The sequence below is a fragment of the Rhinopithecus bieti genome, unplaced genomic scaffold (genome assembly GCF_001698545.2).
Source record: "Rhinopithecus bieti isolate Rb0 unplaced genomic scaffold, ASM169854v2 scaffold_41836, whole genome shotgun sequence".
NCBI classification, from domain to species: Eukaryota; Metazoa; Chordata; class Mammalia; order Primates; family Cercopithecidae; genus Rhinopithecus; species Rhinopithecus bieti.
In genome coordinates, this window is record NW_016817195.1 from 126,921 (window position 1) to 150,403 (window position 23,483).

Consider the following 23,483-nt stretch of genomic DNA (forward strand, 5'->3'; position numbering starts at 1 on the left):
AGCCGGAACTGCAAGATCAAGGTATCCTTAGGTTTGATTTCTTCTCAGGCCCCTCCCCTTGGCTTGCCGGTGGCCGTCTTTGCAGTGTGTCTTCACGCAGCCTTTTTGCTCTGTGTGACCTAGTCTCCTGTTCCCAAAAGGACACCAGTCAGCTTGGATTAGGGCCCACCCTAGTGACCTCATTTTAACTTAGTCACCTCTTTAAAAGCCATATCTCCAAATGCAGTCACATTCTGCAGTATTGGGGGTTAGGACTTCAACCTATAGACTTTATGGGGACACAGTCCAACTCGTAATGACCACATTTCATCCTGGTTGCAAAGCAGGAGCCATGCTTGGACTTCTGTACTGAAGCCTTCTGAAATCTCCCTTCTACTTCTGTTCAGGAAGAAGAAACGAGGAAGCAGCAAGAACTCGAAGCCTTGCAGAAGAGCCAGAAGGAAGCTGAACTGACCCGTGAACTGGAGAAACAGAAGGAAAACAAGCAGGTGGAAGAGATCCTCCGTCTGGAGAAAGAAATCGAGGACCTGCAGCGCATGAAGGAGCAGCAGGAGCTGTCGCTGACCGAGGCCTCCCTGCAGAAGCTGCAGCAGCGGCGGGACCAGGAGCTCCGCAGGCTGGAGGAGGAAGCGTGCAGGGCGGCCCAGGAGTTCCTCGAGTCCCTCAATTTCGACGAGATAGACGAGTGTGTCCGGAATATCGAGCGGTCCTTGTCTGTGGGAAGCGAATTTTCCAGTGAGCTGGCCGAGAGCGCATGCGAGGAGAAGCCCAACTTCAACTTCAGCCAGCCCTACCCAGAGGAGGAGGTCGACGAGGGCTTCGAAGCCGACGACGACGCCTTCAAGGACTCCCCTAACCCCAGCGAGCACGGCCACTCAGACCAGCGAACGAGTGGCATCCGGACCAGCGACGACTCTTCAGAGGAGGACCCATACATGAACGACACGGTGGTGCCCACCAGCCCCAGCGCGGACAGCACAGTGCTGCTCACCCCGTCAGTGCAGGACTCCGGGAGCCTGCACAACTCCTCCAGCGGCGAGTCCACCTACTGCATGCCCCAGAACGCCGGGGACCTCCCCTCCCCAGACGGCGACTACGACTACGACCAGGATGACTATGAGGATGGTGCCATCACTTCCGGCAGCAGCGTGACCTTCTCCAACTCCTATGGCAGCCAGTGGTCCCCCGACTACCGCTGCTCTATGGGGACCTACAACAGCTCAGGTGCCTACCGGTTCAGCTCTGAGGGGGCGCAGTCCTCGGTGAGTACCTACCTGGCATGTTCCAGTGAAATGGGTGGCCGGGAACAATGAGATCACTTGGACACAGGAAGGGGAGCATCACACACCGGGTCCTATTGTGGGGAGGGGGTAGGGGGAAGGATAGCATTAGGAGATATACCTAATGCAAATGACGAGTTAATGGGTGCAGCACACCAACATGGCACGTGTATAGATATGTAACAAACCTGCACGTTGTGCACATGTACCCTAGAACTTAAAGTATAATAAAAAAAATAAAAATAAAAAAAAAATAAATGGGTGGCCAGTCACACCCACCCCGTGGCATCCTCAAGTTGAATGAAGATACCCATAGGATATCCGTGCAAAGATTGCAGAGTTGGCCGTTCGTGGTGGCTCAAGCCTGTAATCCCAGCACTTTGGGAGGCCGAGACGGGCAGATCACGAGGTCAGGAGATCAAGACCATCCTGGCTAACACGGTGAAACCCCGTCTCTACTAAAAAATACAAAAAACTAGCCGGGCAAGGTGGCGGGCGCCTGTAGTCCCAGCTACTCGGGAGGCTGAGGCAGGAGAATGGCGTAAACCCGGGAGGCGGAGCTTGCAATGAGCTGACATCCGGCCACTGCACTCCAGCCTGGGCCACAGAGCGAGACTCCGTCTCAAAAAAAAAAAAAAAAAGATTGCAGAGTCATGGTCTTAGAGATCATCTTAAACCTTTTTCTTATTCCATAAGCCAATTGCATTTGTAAGTGGAATTTTCATGTGCCTGTTTTGGGTTTAGCACAAAGCCCCAGAGCTGAACTGTGGGCCCAAAACCTGGGAAAACTGGCTATTTATTTATTTATTTGTGTTGTTGTTGTTGTTGTTGTTGTTGTTGTTGTTTTTGAGATGGAGTCTTGCTCTGTTGCCCAGGCTGGAGTGCACTGGCACAATCTCAGCTCACTGCAATCCCCTCTTCCTGGGTTCAAGCAATTCTCCTGTCTCAGTCTCCTGAGTAGCTGGGATTACAGGTGCCCGCCAGCACACCTAGCTAATTTTTGTATTTTTAGTTGAGATGGGGTTTTACCATGTTGGCCAGGCTGATCTTGAACTCTTGACCTCAGGTGATCCACTTGCCTCGGACCCCCAAAGTGCTGGGATTACGGGCGTGAGGCACCATGCCTGGTCGAAAACTGTCTTTTTAAATGGAACTTCTGTTTATTTTATTTTATTTCTTCCTTCCCTTTTTTTACAATTTGAATGGAACTTTTTTAGCTTTGCCATGGTGCGTGAGGAAATAAGATACACCCTAAACTGGAACAAGACTTACCGGGGATGAATTGGCAAACTTTCCTTACAGTGACTTCACAATCCAAACCACATGATGTTATTTCTTATAGCGAGTGTAAAGGAAGAAGCTGCAGGACTCAAATGTACTCTTTCCAGTTTCTGGATTTATCTGTAGTTTACTTTTATTTTGTCATTTTGGTCATGCATTGAATGTTCTGTTGACTTTCAAAGATTTGAAAATGTATTTAACATAGTAATTCAAAGGGGGTTAAGTTTTGCATGGTTTGATTAAAATTATAGCCTTAAAAAACATGGTTAATTTTAGGGCAGATAGCCTTTGGATTCAAGTATATCTTGTCTTTCATGTATCAATTCAACTGACCATTCGACCTTAAAAGTTGATATTTTTAATTCTGAATTATTTGTGTGCTACCGTAAATCAGGCGTGTTGCTTGTCAGTTATTTTTTTCTTCTTTCTTTTTTCTTTTTTTTTTTTTTTTTGAGACAGAGTCTCGCTCTGTCGCCCAGGCTGGAGTGCAGTGGCGCGATCTCGTCTCACTGCAGTCACTGCCTCCTGATTTCGAGTGATTCTCCTGCCTCAGCCTCTCGAGTAGTTGTATTTTTAATTTTTTCAATGATGATATATGCTGGGTGTTTTAGTGGCTTGCTTTGTGGCCTTTTCCCTCACCACTGGCTTCTCTCTCTCTCGGTCCAGTTTGAAGATAGTGAAGAGGACTTTGACTCCAGGTTTGATACAGACGATGAGCTTTCGTACCGGCGTGACTCTGTGTACAGCTGTGTCACTCTGCCATATTTCCACAGCTTTCTGTACATGAAAGGTAATGACTGCAGCTGCCATGGAGTCTGGGTTAGCGGGAGAGTGAGGTGCTATTTTATCCGGGCTGATGGATGGGGGTGGTAAATATCGGAGGTGTTACTGTATCTGGGCTGATGGATGGGGACTGGGAAAGTCATTCTACCTACCCGTACCTTGGTGTTGGGCCACCTAGATGAATGAAGGGATGCCTTGTTATGTTGGTGTGACGTGGGTGGTGTGGTCCTACCAGCGTGAACACAGTCGTGACTCCCCTGGTTTGCTGCAGAGTGGCAGCACAAAGCGTTTGCAACCACTGCCTCCATTATCAGTCCTTCTCCCCTCTGTCTGTCCCCGTCTCTTTTTTCCTTTCTTAGCTCTTTGTTCATTCTTCTATTTTCTCTCCCTCTCTCTCCCACTTTCTCTTTCACTGTCTTCCTCTCTGTCTCAGTCTCATTGCTCTCTCTCTCACATACACAGACACACAAACCAATGTGTGTGTTGCTGCTGCTGCTGCTGCTGCTGCTGCTGCTGCTGGAATTGGTGGAGACCCATTCTAATGATAAACTGCATGTTTTCATTCTAATATCTCCTGCCAGGGATATTAGAGAGTCCAGAAGGATGTGCTATACATGGGGGAAAGTGAAGAGCTCACTGAGGGCCACAGCCCGCTTGAATTGCTCACCATACGTACTTCATGATGAGCATTTGCATTGTATGCTTTGATTGTTATTAACCTTTGAACATACTTTGCTGAACCTTAACACCTAGGGGCCTTGAGGCACACTAGGAAAATTATTTAGTATTTATTTATTTATTTATTTATTTATTTATTTATTTAAGACAGGGTCTTGCTCTGTTACCTAAGCTAGAGGGCCCTGGTGTGGTCATGGCTTACTGCAGCCTCAAACTCAGGCTAAAGCCGTCTTCCCACCTCAGCCTTCATAGAAGCTAGGACTGCAGGTGCACACCATCATGCCAGGCTAATTTTTTATAGAGAGGGAATCTCACTATGTTGCCCAGGCTGGTCTCCAACTCTTGACCTCAAGCAATCCTCCCACCTTGGCCTCCCAAAGTGCAGGAATTGTAGGCATGAGCCACCATGCCTGGCCAGATAATTATTTAATTGGGACCTTGTGTTTATGCTTTATTCCTGTTCTTGACTGTGACTTGGAACTCAGTGACAGGGATAATAAGAAACCATAATCATCACCAGTTTTTGGCAGGAGTTTTACGTGGATGGTTAAAAAGAAGGGACCGTCCTGTTTCTCGCATGGACCTAGACTGGAGAGGGGAGAGAGTCGAGAACGTGGGGATGGGCAGGGATATGAGAACCTTCCTCCCCAGGTCTCCTCTTCCTGCTTTTTCCCATCTTTGATTTTTAAATGTATCTTCTCCCTCCCTTTTCTTCACTTTCCTTTTTACTGCCGTCTTTCTTTGTTTACGTTTACATTTTCTTTTTTTCGTCTTCCCCACCATGACAACCATTTTTTTTTAGACAGGATCTTGCTCTTGCCCAGGCTGGAGTACAATGGCACTGCACTCATGGGTTCAAGTGATTCTCCTGCCTCCGCCCCCTGAGTAGCTGGGATTACAGGCATGCACCAAAGCCTGGCTAATTTTTGTATTTTTAGTAGAGACGGGGTTTCACCATGTCGGCCAGGCTGGTCTTGAACTCCTGACCTTGTGATCTGCCCACCTCAGCCTCCCACAGTGCTGGGATTACTGGAGTGAGCCACTGTGCCCAGCCATGAAAACCCTTTTATTCCGTTTTCCCTTCTTTCTTCCTGTGCTTCTCTATTAGCTTCTTTACCTTTTCTTCCATGTCTTTTTCTTTTGTTGTCTTTGATATTTTTTTTCTGTTTTCTTCACTTGCGGCTTTGTTGGATTCCTTTTTTGCTTCACCTGCTCCTTTTAGAAAACATGGGTCTAGTGACGACTGTCAGTCATTTGCCTTTCAGAGTTCTGCCATCTTCAGCTTTGGAGCCTCACAGTGCTTATGAAAGCCCCAGAAGGTTTGATTTAGGGGAGACTTTTCTGTTGTCCAGAATCACTGGTTGATATGGACTTCAGTAGGACTGTTGGAATGAAAAACAGAGAGGGTGATGTAGCCAGCACTGGAACATCTGACAAAGGAAAAAATGTCATCGCAAATCAGAACCTAATGATCCAACAAGTATTTAATCATAGCATCTTAAGATTTTCTCAGTTAGAAATCATCTTAACTGTTTTTACTAACATATAATTCCCATTCCTCAGTTTTAATTCCCTAAGTTAATTTGAAAATTCTTTTCAATATTCCTCTTATTTTTAATATGTGGCATTTTTTTTTTTAGACAGAGTCTCGCTCTGTTGCCCAAGTTGGAGTGCAGTGGCGTGATCTTGGCTCACCACAACCACCGCCTCCCAGCTTCAAGCCATTCTTCTGGCTCAGCCTCCTGAGTAACTGGGATTACAGGCACACACCACCACGCCTGACTAATTTTTGTATTTTGAGTAGAGACAGGGTTTCACCATGTTGGCCAGGCTGGTCTTGAACTCTTAGACTTGTGATCCACCCACCTCAGCCTCCCAAAGTGCTGGGATTATAGGCGTGAGACACCACGCCCGGCAGCATTGATTGATTGATTGATTTTATTTTTTGAGACAGAGTCTCGCTCTGTCGCCCAGGCTGGAGTGCAGTGGCCGGATCTCAGCTCACTGCAAGCTCCGCCTCCTGGGTTTATGCCATTCTCCTGCCTCAGCCTCCCGAGTAGCTGGGACTACAGGTGCCCACCACCACGCCCGGCTAGTTTTTTTGTATTTTTTTAGTAGAGACGGGGTTTCACCATGTTAGCCAGGAAGGTCTCGATCTCTTGACCTCGTGATCCGCCCGTCTCGGCCTCCCAAAGTGCTGGGATTACAGGCTTGAGCCACTGCGCCCGGCCAGCATTGATTTATTATACAGTTACTGGATTAAAACCAGTAAGAGTAGGAAAAAAGTAAAGACACATTCAAAGTATTAAAATCAGGGTCAAAGAAGTTAACTGGGTGAGTTTTCAGCATCTCTTAATAAAGCTATTGTGTAAATGCAGCATCATTTAATATTTAATAAAACTTTTAATTAAAACAGAGCCAAAAAGTTTCAGAGCAACCAATGAATGAGAAAGAAAATCTAATCACCAGTTTGTATTTTATGGGCGTAAATGAGTTTTCACAACCAAATAACCTACTAAAGGTGTTTGCAGTTGGGAAATTATAGCATTAAGTAGATTATCTAAATGATGAATTTTCAAGAGACGGCCTGGAATTGCAAAGGGAGGGCCAAGAGTGAGTGCTATCGATAACAGAACGACAGATTAAATAAACTAATGGTGAGGGCTGTTGTGATGAGTGTTTTAATCTTCGAAACAACTGTGAATAAGCTTTATCATTTAACAACAAGATCATAGAATAACTTTACACAGTTTTCCTCCGGACTTGTTTTGAGAAACCCAGATTAAAGTCACAAATCAAAACACTAATAATATTTCTTTCTGGTAGCCCTTGGCAAGTTTACCGTATGTTAGGACACAGCTCTGCAGCTTGGCACAATTACCAAAGATGTCTCAGCTAAATGAGCAGGGACCTCTTGGACAAAAGGAGGGAGAGGAGTCCAGAAAGTTCAGTGAAGCAAGTGCACTGTCTGGTTTTCACACACTGAACGCATAAGAGAAAAACACTTCGTTTATGCTTACTTTAAATATCCCATGTTTAAATGTCCCTTATTTCATTACTGGTTGGTCAAAAGAAAATAATGTGTGGACAATCTTATAATAACAGATGTGTGTAAGATGTTGATCTTGAGCAGGTTGGGGAATCTGGAATACAAAATTACCCTCCCAGAAGAGCATAGAAAGATTTTTTTTATCCTATGAAAAGTAACATCTGTATATTTAAGTTCAAATCTTAGTGTAGTTTGTACTCTTGCTTTTTTTTTTCATAGTCTCAGTCTTATACCGGTAAAACATTTTCAGAGGATGCTTTTCTTTGAAAAGATGTTTTTCTCCGAAAAGCCATGTTGTCTTTACCTGTGTAAGTTAGACTTTATCGGTCAACCCTGGAATCACTGATAATTCTTGTTCACACATTGACCAAATATGGAAGGAAATGGGTGAACTCTGTTCATTATTTGGGACGGAGTTTCACTCTGTCACCCAGGCTGGAGTCTAGTGGCGCAATCTCGGCTCACTGCAACCTCCTCCTCCTGGGTTCAAGCAGTTGTCCTGCCTCAGCCTCCCAAGTAGCTGGGATTACAGGCACGCACCACCACTCCTGGCTAATTTTTGTATTTTTAGTAGAGACGGGGTTTTACCTTGTTGGCCAGGCTGGTCTCGAACTCCTCACCTCAAGTGATTCACCCTCCTCAGCCTCCCAAAGTGCTGGGATTACAGGCATGAGCCATTGCTCCTGGCCCAAAAAACGGGTAGAGAAACTGGTAAACTTTGACACCATGTTAAAATAATTTTCCCTCTCTGGGTCATTTGGAGATAAGCCTGATCCTTACGTAGGGACCTGGTTCTCACCCTTGGCTTTTGACTTATTCCTGGGTTAGAGTGTCAGTTCATTACTTGCTTTTCTGTTGGCTCCTTACAAAGCTTTCTCAGCTAAGTGAGCAGGAGCTCTTTTAAATATAAGGATTCTTGTGTAATCCAGCCCGGCTGGTGTGACGTCTGTGTGGTGCCCCTAGACATGAGCTAGCAGTACCTCTCCCCACTGAGGGGTCTCTGTGGTGCTGCAGCTGGGGCCGAGTCTAAGCTCGGCTAGACATTAACCCCTGCTGTACATGTTGTTGTCATCCAATTGGACTGACTGTGCTTTCACCCCTCTCTACCCAATCTTGGGGGGAACAGGTGGCCTGATGAACTCGTGGAAACGCCGCTGGTGTGTCCTCAAGGATGAAACCTTCTTGTGGTTCCGCTCCAAGCAGGAGGCCCTCAAGCAAGGCTGGCTCCACAAAAAAGGCGGGGGCTCCTCCACACTGTCCAGGAGAAATTGGAAGAAGCGCTGGTTTGTCCTCCGCCAGTCCAAGCTGATGTACTTTGAAAACGACAGCGAGGAGAAGCTCAAGGGCACCGTCGAAGTGCGAACGGCAAAGTAGGTTGCTAAGCCTGGCTGTGGCCCGATGGGTTGCTCAGGGGTTTATGCTGGTGGTCACAGAACCACGCTGTGCAAGTTCCTTGCAGTGGCAGTAGCCTGTAGTAGGTGTCCTGATAATTCAGTTTAGTGGGTTAAATTATTAGGAGACTGGGAAGTAAGACTTAATCCGTGAGTGCTTTGCTTTTTGTGATTATACTCAGACATGTGGCTATCATTTGGAAGATGGCCAGCCAGTTGGACCTGGAAGTTGCCCAGTGGAAACGGAATTGTATGTGTGGAGGAAGAATGGTGGGAATTTGGAACAAGTGGCTGAGTCTTTTTATGGGTTAATGTATCACTTTCAATTCCTTGCTCCAGCTGTAGCCAGCAGATAAATTAGCTAAATTAAAAGCAGACAGACTGGAGTTTTCTGAAATGAATCACTCGTCTTCTGTTATACCAGAGTTGGTTATACTAGCCATCCCCATTCCCAGCAATGAGAGGAACAGGGCTGGTCTTCAAATCCAACATGCCCCTTTTTCTGCCACACCGTTATAGAACCAAAGCTTTGGACTGTTGAGGGCCTATTATTTTTGTTAAAGACTAAGTCATGGTTCCAGAAAATTGTTAGGAGTTACAGGCAGCTGGTTTTCTGGGGTAACTAGATACTAAGCCTGAAAACATGTTTGGGGATAACCTGTAGTCGTTCTCCACTCAAAACTGAGTGACCTCAAATACTTAGAAAAGTAGTAAAATAATCTTTGAGGGATCAAATTAATGCCTGAAGTCAGGAGCCTTAAAAGTAAAATGTTTCTAATCAGCCAGCATCAGCAACTTCAGAAAAGTATTCATTGTAAAGTGGAAAGTTAAATGAGGAGAGGGAAGTCTTTTATGTATTTGATTGTAAGAGAAATCTCACGTCTCTGCAGACGGCAGAATATTGGATATTTTCAGGCTGTCCCTTTGGAGTTCATGAGGTGCAGGAGTGGGCTTGTGAGAATCCTGGGTCTGAATCCTACAAGTGTTCACAGCAAGGCATGGCTCTGTTGCCTCTGTCATCTTCTCTCAGCCGCACATACCATGATGTTCCTCATCTGTCTATAGATGGCTTGATTGATTGACTGACAGGGTCTCACTCCCACTGCCCAGGCTGGAGTGCAGTGACACAATCTTGGCTCACTGCAGCCTCAACTTCCTGGGCTCAGGTGATCCTCCCACCTCAGCCTCCCGAGTAGTTGGGACTATAGGTGTGTGCCACCATGCCAGGCTAATTTTTTGTATTATTAGTAGAGACAGGGTTTTGTCATGTTGCCCAGGCTGGTCTCAAACTCATGGGTTCAAAGCCATCCGCCTGCCTTGGTCTCCCAAGTGCTGGGATTACAGCCATGATGTTTCTATGTAATTATCCCATAGAAGGGGCAAGCACCAAGAAGCTGAGAGAGAGGGAGGCATAGTATTGAATTTCACCAGAGTATATTGATTTCACCAGAGTATATTTCTTTTGCAGCTCACTTTGTATGCTGCTTAATAAAAGCTCTATTCGCAGGTGCTTCATCAGAATTAGTGAGTTATGGAAATGTTAGCTCTTATTCAGCCATTTCTGTCACCTCCTATAGAACAGGAACAGTGAGTTATTATTATAGAAAACTTCAATCATGGGCAAGAGTGGGTAGAAGAATATAACAAAACACAGACTTACTCCAGAGCTTTCGGTGGCTATCCACCCATGGCCAAGAGTGTTTCATCCACAGTTCTATCCAGTCTGCTCCCCCAACAAACTACCTTCTTTTACAGCAAGTCACTATCATGTAATTTCTTCTGTAAATATTTAGTATGCATTTAAACATTCTAATATATAATCACAATACCATTATCACTTTAAAAAAATATTAGCTCCTCTAAACTCCAGTCATTGTTCAGATTTCTGCAGTGACCTTATTTTTTATTTTTTTTTTTTTGAGACCGAGTCTCACTCTGTTGCCTAGGCTGGAGTGTAGTAGCACAACTTTGGCTCACTGCAACCTCTGCCTCCCCGGTTCAAGCAATTCTCCTGTCTCAGCCTCCCGAGGAGCTAGGATTACAGGTGCCTACCAGTATGCCTGGCTAATTTTTGTATTTTTAGTAGAGACAGGGTTTCACCATATTGGCCAGGCTGGTCTCGAACTCCTAACCTCAGGTGATCTGCGCACCTTGCCCTCCCAAAGTGCTGTGATTACAGGCGTGAGCCACTGCGCCTGGTCTGCAGTTTCCTTGTAAGTGGAGGTGGTAGTGTTCTTGTTGGTTTGGGTTGGTTTTATAGTTACTTTCTTCAAGTCAGAATCCAAATGAGGTCTAGATGTTGTCACCGGTTTTTAGATCACTCAAGTCTCTTTTAATTTATAGATGCCCCCTCCGTCTTTCTTTCGCTTGCTGTTTGTAATGGAACATGTTAGCTCACTTATCCCATGGTTTCTGCATTTCACCAATCCTGTACGGGCATGTGTTTGAATGTGTTTCTCTTTCTCATTTATTTCTTGTGAATTGGTCATTAGACCTAGAGAGTGATTGAATTCAGTTTTCCTTTCTGTTTAAGAGTGCTTCACTTGTGTTGGTGTTGATTTCTGTTAAGAAGGCTTAGAGTAGTAGCTGGTTGTTCCTCTTGGGATTTCAGCAGTAGTTCTGACCTTGATTTTTTTTTTTTTTTTTGAGACAGAGTCTCGCTCTGTCAGCGAGACCGGAGTGCAGTGGCACTGGCACTATCTTGGCTCACTGCAACCTCTGCCTCCCGAGTTCAAGTGATTCTTTTGCCTCAGCCTTCTGGGTAGCTGGGACTACAGGAGCGCACTGCCACGCCTGGCTGATTTTTGTATTTTTAGTAGAGATGGGATTTCACCATGTTGGCCAGGCTGGTCTCAAACTCCTGACCCGAAGTGATCCGCCCGCCTCAGCCTCCCAAAGTGCTGGGATTACAGGCGTGAGCCACTGCGCCTGGCTCTGACCTTGATTTTTTAAAAAATATTTCATCTCAGTGATTCTAGCTATGAGGTCAGATAATACTTATTTTCTAACCAGGCTAATTTAGTTTTGTTGCTGTAAAATACATGTTTTATTGTGAACATTTGTACTTCTTTAGTTATGAGAGCAAGCTGGCTTTATGCCCCAAACCCTTCTTCATGAAACGTGTTACTATCTCTGGTCTGATCCTAACATCTGCTGCTGTTTTACCCTGATTTTGTTAACCTGGTTCACCAATTTTATTTCTCTAGTGTTGTTTAGGGAGAGTTGCAGATGAGATCAAGATGGTATTGAGAATCAGACACACCCACATCCTGCGCCTCATCCCCAGCACCCCTCATGGAAATAATATGCACATCTCAAGCAGGAGTCAGATGCAGCAGCCATGGCCTTCAGCTGGGAGAGAGAGCTGTGATGAGTTAGGGAAGGAGCTCACAAGGCCAAGGTTGGCTTTTGTAGATTGGAGAAAGGATCCAAAGGAAGTTGCAGGCAGGAGTGGGGGCTGCTGCCCCAGGCCTGTCTGGGGCCTAAGCAGGGGTGGGCATTGGGTGGACCAGTGTGAGGGGAGAGAGGCTCTCCCCTAGAGTAGTCAGGGGAACCCTGCTATCCCTGGCCACACCAGCAGCCTCTTCCCTGGGCAGCAGAGAGGAGCCTAGCTCCCCTAGCTCCCCTAGTTCCCCTAGCTCCCCTAGCTCCCCCTAGAACCTAGAAGATTCCCCTAGAGGGAATCTTCGTCATTACTAAAAGGAAAACAATTGTATGTCCCTCCATGTCTTCTGGTGATGGGTTCCAGAACCACCACTCCCTTCCCTGCTGCAAGCCACCAAAATCCTCAGATGCTCTAGTGCCTGCTATAAAATGATGTAGTCATTGCATGTAACCTCTGCATATTCTCCCACACACTTCAAATCTTCTCTAGATTACTTCAATAACTAGTATGACGCAAATGCATTGTGAATAGTAGTTACACTGTATTGTTTTTTAATTTGTAGTATTATTATTTTTTAAATTGGATTTTTAGTTTTGATCTGCTGCTGGTTGAATCCACAGATGCAGAACCCACAAATGCTGAACTCGCAGATATGGAGAGCCAAGTGTGTACCGTTCCTTCAGTGACAGACACTTCCTAACTCTAGTCATTGGTTTCATGAAATTGCTTTCCTCAGTTATTCAGACTTTGGTGTTCCTGATGTGCATTTGTTGCTTTTGCTCCTTTGCAGAGAGATCATAGATAACACCACCAAGGAGAATGGGATCGACATCATTATGGCCGATAGGACTTTCCACCTGATTGCAGAGTCCCCAGAAGATGCCAGGTGAGTCTGCGCTGTCGACTTGGTGTTACCCACATCCTGCTCCCTCGTGCACAGGTGTGAGTGTCACACAGAGCACTGTTTACCATGCTGGCCTTGACAATTTTTAATTGACTTTCTATTAGGATGGTTGAGGAACCAAGAGTCATAAGAAATTGATGTGTACTTGTCCCTTGGGGAATCTTTCTCTGGGCAAATGTATTCAAGTACAGCGCAGGGTTTCCAGCCTCCAGTGCCACTAGACCCGTTGTCATCTGTCTCAGGCTGTTACTGTCACCGGTAGCGTGTGTAAATTACACAGCTGCATGTAGCTGAAAGCCCACCCTCTGGAAGCTTCTGAGCTTTGAAAGTGAATTGTTTGTGTTTGCATAAAGACCAAAAGGGCAGGGAGTAGTAACTGATAGCTGTTTTAATAACTGGTAGTGCTATGGCATTGGGGGGTTTTAAAGATGTTAATATTGAAGAATTCAATGGAAGAGGTACTCACACAGAACTTACTATTAGCTGGGTGCAAAAGTAATCGCAATTACATTTCAGGCTAATATTCTAAATGTTTCATACCTAAATATTTCAGGCAGTATTCTAAATGTTTTATAAATACTAACTCTTTTGATTCTCTTGAATCCTGCAAGGTAGACATAAATTATTACCATCATCCATATTTTGTAGAATGGGAGACTGGGGTACAGAGGACAGTTAGTATCACTTGTAATGCAGTGCAACCTCAATTCTGTTGAACGGGGACATTGAACTTCTTAAAAACATTTCCTCCTAAGGAGCTTTAACTTTTGACTGAGATTAGAAGAGGGTGGAGGCCTTCATTGGCTGGGGCAAGTTGTCTGTAACTTCCTGGACTTCAGGTTTCCATGCTGGAGTGCTGAGGAGACACAGCACAAAATTAAGGAGACTTAGCATTTGCTCTTCAATGTGATGCATCACAGGTCCACTAGTGGATCAGAAACCGTGGAGCGTCTGTCCTGTCTCTTCCTGCAACTTTGTGAGTCTGCAGGGTTATGTTGGAGATGTCTGTCTTCAGCTCTGAGCAATGCTAGAGAAATCTTTTTTTTTTTTGAGACGGACTTTCTCTCTTGTTGCCCAGGCCGGAGTACAATGGTGTGATTTCAGCTCACCGCAATCTCCACCTTCTGGGTTCACACAGTTCTGCCTCAGCCTCCCGAGTAGCTGGGATTACAGGCATGTGCCACCACGCCCGGCTAATTTTGTATTTTAAGTAGAGACAGGGTTTCTCCATGTTGTTCAGTCTGGTCTCGAACTCCTGGCCTCAAGTGATCCACCCGCCTTGGCCTCCCAAAATGCTGGAATTACAGGCGTGAGCCACCGCGCCCGGCTGAGAACGTCTTTTAATTTATGAGGGTAACATCCAATAGCCGAATTCTTCAATTCTCAGCCCCAAGATCATTAAGACCTTCTAATGTGTTCTCAGGACCCCTCCCTACCCCTTGCCCTTTGAATCTTTCTGAGTTGATACAATACCATGGTAGCGACATTAAGAGTAAAGACAACAGAAAATAATTCTTCCCGTGGGAACAAACTAAAACCCTGCTTAGACCCATAAATTCTAACACAAACTGGAAAAACAAGCAAACCTGAAATTACAGCCCATCATTCTGTCTGGGACTCCTAGAGACCACATGTGGTTGTTCCTGGCCCAGGGAATGCCTGCAGCTTTTCAGCTGAATTATAGGCCCGGCATTTGGCAGCTGCCCTGTCTGTTTTATGCCATGATGAACCTGCTAAATTTAACTTTTGGAATATTTTAGCCAAGGACTTTTTCTCCTGACCAGTAGAACACTTTTTTAAAAAATTCCTTTTCAGATTCCAAGTTATACTTGAATCAAGAGAAGAAATTTATAAATTTAAGAGTATAATCTAGACAGAATCGAAAGTACAACAAATTTTATGCCTTTGTGTGTGTGATTCCTACAACTTGAATGTATGTCTTTTTCAGTGTTTAATTTGGGATATTTTTGAGATGAGCAAAGCAATGAAGTCTTGCTGTTTGGTTAACCAGAATGGATAGTGCAAATTTATATTCAAGTGTTTTCCCTTGTTGTATACAAGCTATATATGCATATGTGTTGGATATGTTGAATATTTTTCAAGCTTGTAGTCACATTTTTCTTCCTAGGAAGCACAGGAGATAGATATTAGTGCTTTGCTGTAAATAATTTGCCTGGCCTACCTTTACATATGGGTGTCATTTTTTCACTTAAACATCCCATTGGATACCAACTACTTTCCTCTCTGCCTTGAATGGTAGGAGTGTATATATATTTTGTCTTATACGCCCCGAACAGGAGGATACCCTAGCATCTCTTTCATACTCCATAACTCTGATATTTCGTTGTTGGTCAGCAAATGCTGGATGGATGCATGTTTGTTCATGGTCATTTTCATGATGCTTTGTTCTGCTTGATTTTTCTTGAGTTGTTTCGTTTTGTTTCATTTTGTATTTGTTTTTTTGTGAGACACAGTCCTGCTCTGTCACCCAGGCTGGAGTGCCGTGGAATGATCATGGCTCACTGCAGCCTTGGCCTTCTGGGCTCAGGTGATACTCCTGCCTCAGCCTCCCAAGTAGTTGGGACTACAAGCATGTACCACTACATCCAGCTAATTTTTTATTTTTTGTAGAGACTGGGCCTCAGTAAGTTTCCCAGGCTGGTTTCAAATTCCACGGCTGAAGCCATCCTCCCACCTTGGCCTCCCGAAGTGCTGGAATCACAAGCGTGAGCACCATGCCCAGACACGTTTTCCTTTATTTTCTGGTTGTGATGAGGCTGGGTGTGAGAGTACTCATTTGAAATGAAGATGGAAGAGTTCTCTGGTCAAAATAGTTTTCTACTTTAAGCAGTTATTTTTCATTTCTAACTCTCCTGTGGTTTTATTGACTTGAGTAGAAATGCTGTTAGGTGGTTGAAGACCCCATCCTGAGAATACATAGAAAAAATAGACATCTAGACCAGGCACAATGGCTCATGCCTGTAATCCCAGCACTTTGGGAGGCTGAGGTGGGTGGATCACCTGAGGCCAGGAGTTCAAGACCAGCCTGGCCAACATGGTGAAACCCCATCTCTACAAAAATACAAAAATTAGCCGGGCATGGTGGCATGCGCCTGTAATCCCAGCTACTTGGGAGGCTGAGGCAGGAGAATCACTTGAACCCGGGAGGCAGAGGTTGCAGTGGCCAAGATCGTGCCATTGTACTCCAGCTTGGGCAACAAGACAAACTCCATCTCAAAAAAAAAAAAAAAAAAAAGACAGACATCTAAATAGACATCTAGTGTCCATTCCAATATGATACTCTTCCATTACATGTTGAGTATCCCTTACCCAAAATGCTTGGGACTGGAAGTGTTGCAGTTTTTGGAGTTTGGAATATTTGCATTAGACTTACCGGTTAAGCATCCCTAATCTGAAAATTCAGAATGTTCCTGTGAGCATTTCCTTTGAGCATCATGTCGGTGCTGAAAAAGTTTTGAATTTTGAAGCATTTCAGATGTTTTTGGATTGTGGATGCTAAACCTGTATTGATCGTCTCACCTTGAAATTTATTTATTTATTTATTTATTTATTTATTTTGAGGCGGAGTCTCACTCTGTCGCCCAGGCTGGAGTGCAGTGGCTGGATCTTAGCTCACTGCAAGCTCTGCCTCCTGGGTTCACGCCATTCTCCTGCCTCAGCCTCCCGAGTAGCTGGGACCACAGGTGCCCGCCACCAAGCCCAGCTAGTTTGTTTGTATTTTTAGTAGAGACGGGGTTTCACCATGTTAGCCAGGATGTTCTTGATCTCCTAACCTCATGATCCGTTCACCTTGGCCTCCCAAAGTGCTGGGATTGCAGGCATGAGCTACCGCACCCAGCCGAAATTTATTTTTTAAACAGAAAAAGCACCTGAATGTTCCCTAGTTTATAAATAATTTCTTAAGTAAGGATCTTTGATACAAGTATTTGGGGTAGAACTGAGGATTTTATTATTTGCTGTTAATTTCTCAAGGAACTCATTCATCATTGTCAAATGTCTATAAAGGTCTATGGGAGAAAAGGCCGTCCATTGACCTAAAGTTAGAACATAATAGAGCACTTAAAGGCATTTACAGGTACTTTATCTCCTTCTTCTCACTTTATTCTTTGGTAATGAAACCGACATTTATCCCTAAGAAGTAATGAAATTAAAAGCAAAGGTGCTTAGAGATGTTATTTTCACAGATTACGTGCAGTAGGGCACTTATTGCTTTGCCAGTACGAGGTTGGCCTCTCCTTCACAGTTGTTTTCTCTTCCCCACAGCCAGTGGTTCAGCGTGCTGAGTCAGGTCCATGCGTCCACAGACCAGGAGATCCAGGAGATGCATGATGAGCAGGCAAACCCACAGAATGCTGTGGTATGGGAGCACTACCTAGGATGGGGTTGGGGCGTCTGGGGGCAGGGATGGGGAGGGCGTCAGGATGGTAAAAAAGGGAAAGATTGGGAATTTCCAGACAGTCTTTTTTTTTAAAAGGTAAATGTAGAATAATTAAGGAGAAAAACAGGACCATTTGAGTTTAAAATCAATACAATAATAAATACAATAAATAGTACAATATAACATAATAATACAATAATAAATACAGTAAATGAAGTTGGACACTGTGGCTCATGCCTGTAGTCCCAGCACTTTGGGAGGCTGAGGTGGATCACTTGAGGCCAGGAGTTCAAGACCAGCCTGAGAAACATAGCAAGACACTGCCTCTATGAAAAAAATTAACAATTATCCAGGCGTGGTGTTATGTGCCTGTAGTCACAGCTGCTTGGCAGGCTGAGGCAGGAGGATTGCTTGAGCCTAAGAATTTGAGGCTATGATTGCGCCACTGAACTCCAGCAGCCTGACCCTCTCTCCTAAAAAAACAAACAACAAAACCAAATAAATTGTAGAAGGTTATAAGTAGTAATACCTTCCAGTTCTCCCGCCTCAAACCCAAAAGAACAAAAGACATAATCCTACTTTTTCTGAAGTCACGGAAACACACATTACACTTAATCTTCAAAGGACGGTGAAATCTAAATCTAGATTGTATTCCTTTTTTTTGAGATGGAGTCTTGCTCTGTCGCCCAGGCTGGAGTGCAGTGGCGAGATCTCAGCTCACTGCAACCTCCACCTCCAGGTTCAAGCAATTCTCCTGCCTCAGCCTCCTGAGTAGCTGGGACTACAGGCGTATGCCGCCACACCCGGCTAATTTTTGTATTTTAGTAGAGACGGGGTTTCACCATGTTGCCCAGGCTGGTCTCGAACTCCTTAGCTCAGGCAATCCGCATGCCTCAGTCTCCCAAAGTGCTGGGATTACAGGCATGAGCCACTGCGCTGGGCCGAAATCTAAATTGTATTCTTTGTCTTCCCTCTATCCCAGACACATGCACAAAGTTACAAAATCCTACTTTGGAAATCACGTTTTATTTCCTCATCAGAAAAACTTGAAATAAAGTTTCTTGGGAGAAGAAGTGTAAAATTTAATCAAAGGACACAATAAAATCAGGAAATGTGTGCTATTGAAAGAAGGTTATAAACACTGTTCACTGCGCTTGTGTTAAGAATAAGGGGGGCCGGGCGAGGGAGCTCAGACCTGTAATCCCAATACTTTGGGAGGCCAAGGCAGGTGGATCACTTGAGGCCACCTGGAGTTTGAGACCAGCGTGGCCAACATGGCGAGACCCCATCTCTACTAAAACACAAAATTATCCAGCTGTGGTGGCCCACACCTGTAGTCCCAGCTACTTGGGAGGCTGAGGCACGAGAATCACTTGAACCTGGGAGGCAGAGGTTGCGGTGAGCCAAGATCACACCATCGCGCTCCAGCCTGGGCAACAGAGTGAAACTCTGCTTCAGAAACAAAGTAAATTAAATTAACGTAGAGGTATTTGTAGAAAGTTTAGTAAAATACTAATTTTTTAAAAACAGAGATAAATTATTGAAAGGACATGAGGGAATGATTAACTCGTAATTTTTAAAAATAAATGGGCTATAGATTCTGCCCTGTGTAGAGGCTATTTGTACTCACACAACAGAGGAGTCATCTCATAGATGACTATTATTTTGAAGTTAAAAAGAAAAGAGCCTTTTCTGTGTGATGGGGAGTTGTGGGCTAGAGGTGTTACTATAGTGTGCACCCTACTTTAGTGGTTCTCATTCTCTTTACTTTTTGTTCTTTTCCAGGGCACCTTGGATGTGGGGCTGATTGATTCCGTGTGTGCCTCTGACAGCCCTGATAGGTAAGCTCAGATGTGGCTCTTAATAAAAACAGCTCATCACCTGTGTGTGTCCACAGGTGTCTGTGCTGCTGGGTTACGTCCCTCTTCGCAGGGCTGTGAAATCACGCGAGGCTGTGTGTTCCCACCTTGTCAACCCCAGCAATCCAAAGTCTGCCTTCTTGGTACCCAATTTTACATCATCTGGAAGTCTCCTTCTCTGGGTATCTTTGGAGTCCTGGGGAAAACCCTGGGAACCTAATTTAGACAATTTTAAAAGCATGAGGAATACATATTTTCATGTGTATACAGGGACAAACTTGGGATTTATACAGGAAGAAAATACCTGTTTAGGAAAATGATATTCCAGCAAAGGGGAAGGGAGTCATTCTCCTTTCTGAACTTAACAATGAACTTGGAAAGGATTTTGATGATAATGTATATGTAGAGTATTAATAAACCACAAACATTTATTTTCCTTGACATTTCTTCTTTCTTGGCACCCTTTTGGTTTCGATTTTGAAGGCAAATCATCTTTGGAGATGATCTGAGGCGTCTTTCTGCCCAGTGAACTTTATTGTCTCTGTTTTTATCTTGTAAGTTCTAGTTCTGGCCTGCAGCAGAATTTAAGAAAAGTTTCTCTAGGACAGACCAGGAAATAATCAAAATTGTCTTCTGCCCTCAGTAAGACAGCCGGAAAATGAATATGAGTATGTTAAAATTGACAACAAAATATAGGGCCTACGTGGCAGAATTAGAGCCGTGGGGTCTCTGTCACCCTCCCATTGACAAAGGCCCTTCTGAACCATGGGTCCTTTGTTTTTAGTAGTCAGCCTGCACCCCTGATACCTGGCTCAATCTTTAACATGTATGTGTTATCAGTCATCAAAGCCCTGATGCTTCTTATTCTGGTATGTGAGTTTCTACCTCACCTCCACACCTTTGCTCTCCCAAGCCCTTCACTCCTCCAGGCTGGGCATGTAATGATCCATCCTTAGAATTCTGCATCCTTGTTCAGGCTTTGTCTTCCTCAGCTGGCCACTTTTCTCCCTTTCCAACTATAGAAAAAGAGGGTTGGGTTATTTTTTATTTTTTAAGGGGCACCTCAAGTTCAGCCTGTTTACATAGTTTTCCCTGTGTCCTGCAGTTCCGTTACTCTTTTTCTTAAACTTTTGTGTCACCTAACTACAGTGAACATTTGAAGACTTGCAAGAAAGAGTTCACATTCGCTAGCGTAAGCCGTTAGATAGAGGAGTTAGTATTTATATCAGCAAGGGCCTGTGAGAGAGGTTCAGGGCATTTCCAGACAAAAAGAGGTGAGGGAGAAAGTAAATTTCCATGATCACGTTATCCATGACTAGGAAATGCACCCTCGTTAGATCACTTTGAAAACACAGACCCAGATGGCTTTTTCTACAAAGCGTAATCAAGCATTTAAGATGTTCCACCTACACCTATTTACTGATCCTCTTTTATTGCTGGTGTCTGACATTTCATTACCAATCCACAGAAATATTACCCAAGGCAGGAAAAAATTGACTTTGGAGAGGCATCAAAAAAAAATTTTCCCTTGTGGTCACCTTATTTAGCCTTCCCGGAACTGAGTTTCATCTGGAAAGTTTTGCATGAAGAAATGTTTTCCCTTCCAGGACCTTCAGAATGAATGTGTCGTTCCAAGTTTAAAGGTTAATGATGCGTACAAGAAATTCTGCAGAAATGAGCAAGGTTTGCCTTAATAAAAACATGAATAAGCCTAGCAGTGTATATCCCGTGACCCAGAAGGCAGGAAGAAGGCACTGAGTCTCGGTTCACACAGAGGTGATGCTGACGGTAGAGCTAAGGGGCCTTGTTTCCTTCTCACCTTGTCGCTCAGACCCAACTCGTTTGTGATCATCACGGCCAACCGGGTGCTGCACTGCAACGCCGACACGCCGGAGGAGATGCACCACTGGATAACCCTGCTGCAGAGGTCCAAAGGGGACACCAGAGTGGAGGGCCAGGAATTCATAGTGAGAGGTGACTGCCTGCCCTGCTTCCTTGGTCTGTTTAACAGGCTCCCCTTTCCATTTACATATAGATATCTGCAGCATTTTCATTTTGAGCTGCTTTTCCCATTTTGACTGTTGGAGATTTTTTAAGTGATTTTTAATTTGTGACATTATAAATTGTTTCCAGAGGATTGTGTTTTTGTTGCTAGTTGTGATTTTGTGCTTTTCTTTCACGTAGTTCCATTTACATCGAGTTGGGGTGACCGTGGTCTTTTTCTGGCAAGTAGCTAGAAACCCATCCATATGTTGGCATTATGTGGATGATGGTATGGTCTTTGGGGTTTCTCCTCGTAGATTTTCATTTACACTTTCATCTTTTTTTCCAGGATGGTTGCACAAAGAGGTGAAGAACAGTCCAAAGATGTCTTCACTGAAACTGAAGAAACGATGGTTTGTACTCACCCACAATTCCCTGGATTACTACAAGAGCTCAGAGAAGAATGCGCTGAAACTGGGGACCCTGGTCCTCAACAGCCTCTGCTCTGTCGTCCCCCCAGATGAGAAGATATTCAAAGAGACAGGTAACCAGGCTGGCTGCCCGAACCCTGAGGATCAGATCTTAGTCTGGGCTTGCTCCAGGCAAGGAATAAGATTCCTTCCTAGTGGGTACTTTATTTCCCCCCAAAGAAGGTGTCTTCTTGGTTTATCTTCTAAGCCTGTCTGGGGTTAGCTATGTGACCACTTAGTGTTTAAGCCGTGCTAGAGGTCTTGATTCATGGAGTGGTAGGAAGACTCTCGCAAGGACAAGAAAATGTCAACAGATGCAGGGCATCGTACGGGAAGCTTTGTTTTCATGTACTGTTTTCATCCTTTTATTTTTAATTTTTATTCTTGGAGAGACAGGGTCTCACACTGTTGCCCAGGCTGTAGTGCAATGGTGCGATCATGGTTCACTACAGCCTTCCAAGGCTGAAGCAATCCTCCCACCTCAGCCTCCTGAGGAGTAGCTAGGACTCCAGGCACGCACCATCGCACCGGGCTAATTTTATACTTTTGGTGGAGGTTTTGTCATGTGGGCCAGGCTGTTTTCCATCATTGTACGATGAGCGTCCTATACAACCTGTAAAAGATAAATCCTGACTGTCCATGAACTTAGCCTAGTAGCATAGAAAGCACACATGTAAATTAGAGGATTTCTTTTAATTTTTGTAGTATTATAAAAGTGTTTCCAGAAGATGGTTTATTTTGATGTTGCTGGTCGTGATCTTGTGCTTCTGTTTAACATAGTTGTTCCATTCGCGTCAGATTTGGGTGATAGTTCGGAGAGTTTGCCTCTGAACTCACACACTGCCAGGCACAAGTGCTGTCTTCTGAAGGGAGAGGCTAAGGAAAGGAAAGGAAGAAATAGGAAGTAAGAAGGAAAGTCAGAAATCGGAGAGAGTTTTCACTCCTGTTCCAGAGCCCAGAAAGAGACATTAACTTACCTAACTTTTCCCTTCCAGAGCCAGTTATCATTTATCTTCATATATTTAATGATGGGTTTATTCTAATATTCATCTCCCCGTCTCAGCTGTAAATGTCACAGTGCAAGAGATACTGTTTTTTCTTCATCTCTAGATACCTAGTGCCGGGCAGGACAGGACATATGTAGGAATTCAGCCAGTGTCTATTGAATTGAATAATTAAAGGGACTGAGGTCAGAGAGGACACAGGCATTGTCCTGTGTCCCCGAGGCTGGCGTTGACATGCGTGTGCTGGGCACCCCTGCCATTGCAGGCTACTGGAACGTCACCGTGTACGGGCGCAAGCACTGTTACCGGCTCTACACCAAGCTGCTCAATGAGGCCACCCGGTGGTCCAGTGCCATTCAAAATGTGACCGACACCAAGGCCCCGATCGACACCCCCACCCAGCAGCTGATTCAAGACATCAAGGTAAGACAAGCCCATCAAGGTGGGTGATTACAGCTCAGAGATTCTACCCTTAGAGCACCAAGACCTCAGCATTAGTGAAGCTCAGTTTTTATTCTGTAATCAAAACTAGTGCTTGGCTGGCCGGCACGGTAGCTCACGCCTGTAATTCCGGCACTTTGGAAGGCTGAGGCAGGTAGATCACTTGAGGTCAGGAGTTCAAGACCAACCTGGCTAACATGGTGAAATCGCGTCTCTACTAAAAATACAAAAATTAGCCAGGTGTTAGTGACACATTCCTGTAATCCCAGCTACACAGGAGGCTGAGCCAGGAGACTTGCTTGAACCTCGGAGACTGAGGTTGCAGTTGAGCAGAGATTATTCCACTGTACTCCAGCCTGGGTGACAGAGGGAGACTCCGTCTCAGAAACACAAAACACAAAACTAGCACTTGGTCAACTTTGTGTTTAAGTGCCCTGCTTTCAGGAATCTAAATGAGAAATTTTAGACCAAAAGTGTTTTGTCTCTAAGGCAGTGTTTGATGTTTCCTAACACTTCCCTAGTGTTGAGTCACCCGATCCCACCTGCTGGGCTCTGTGGGCAGAAGGACGAGGTCTG

General features: G+C 44.7%; 1 protein-coding gene across 1 annotated transcript in view; it reads left to right on the top strand.

Annotated features, from left to right (window-relative positions):
* Nucleotides 1-23,483, top strand: part of MYO10 (myosin X) — a 159,374-nt gene that overhangs the window by 122,350 nt on the left and 13,541 nt on the right. The window contains exons 24-32 of the mRNA XM_017855947.1: nt 387-1,262; nt 3,228-3,351; nt 8,198-8,441; nt 12,638-12,733; nt 17,036-17,129; nt 18,936-18,991; nt 20,841-20,983; nt 21,342-21,536; nt 22,732-22,889. Of these exons, the coding sequence (XP_017711436.1) occupies nt 387-1,262; nt 3,228-3,351; nt 8,198-8,441; nt 12,638-12,733; nt 17,036-17,129; nt 18,936-18,991; nt 20,841-20,983; nt 21,342-21,536; nt 22,732-22,889 (1,986 nt within the window). The remainder of the gene's footprint in view (nt 1-386; nt 1,263-3,227; nt 3,352-8,197; nt 8,442-12,637; nt 12,734-17,035; nt 17,130-18,935; nt 18,992-20,840; nt 20,984-21,341; nt 21,537-22,731; nt 22,890-23,483) is intronic.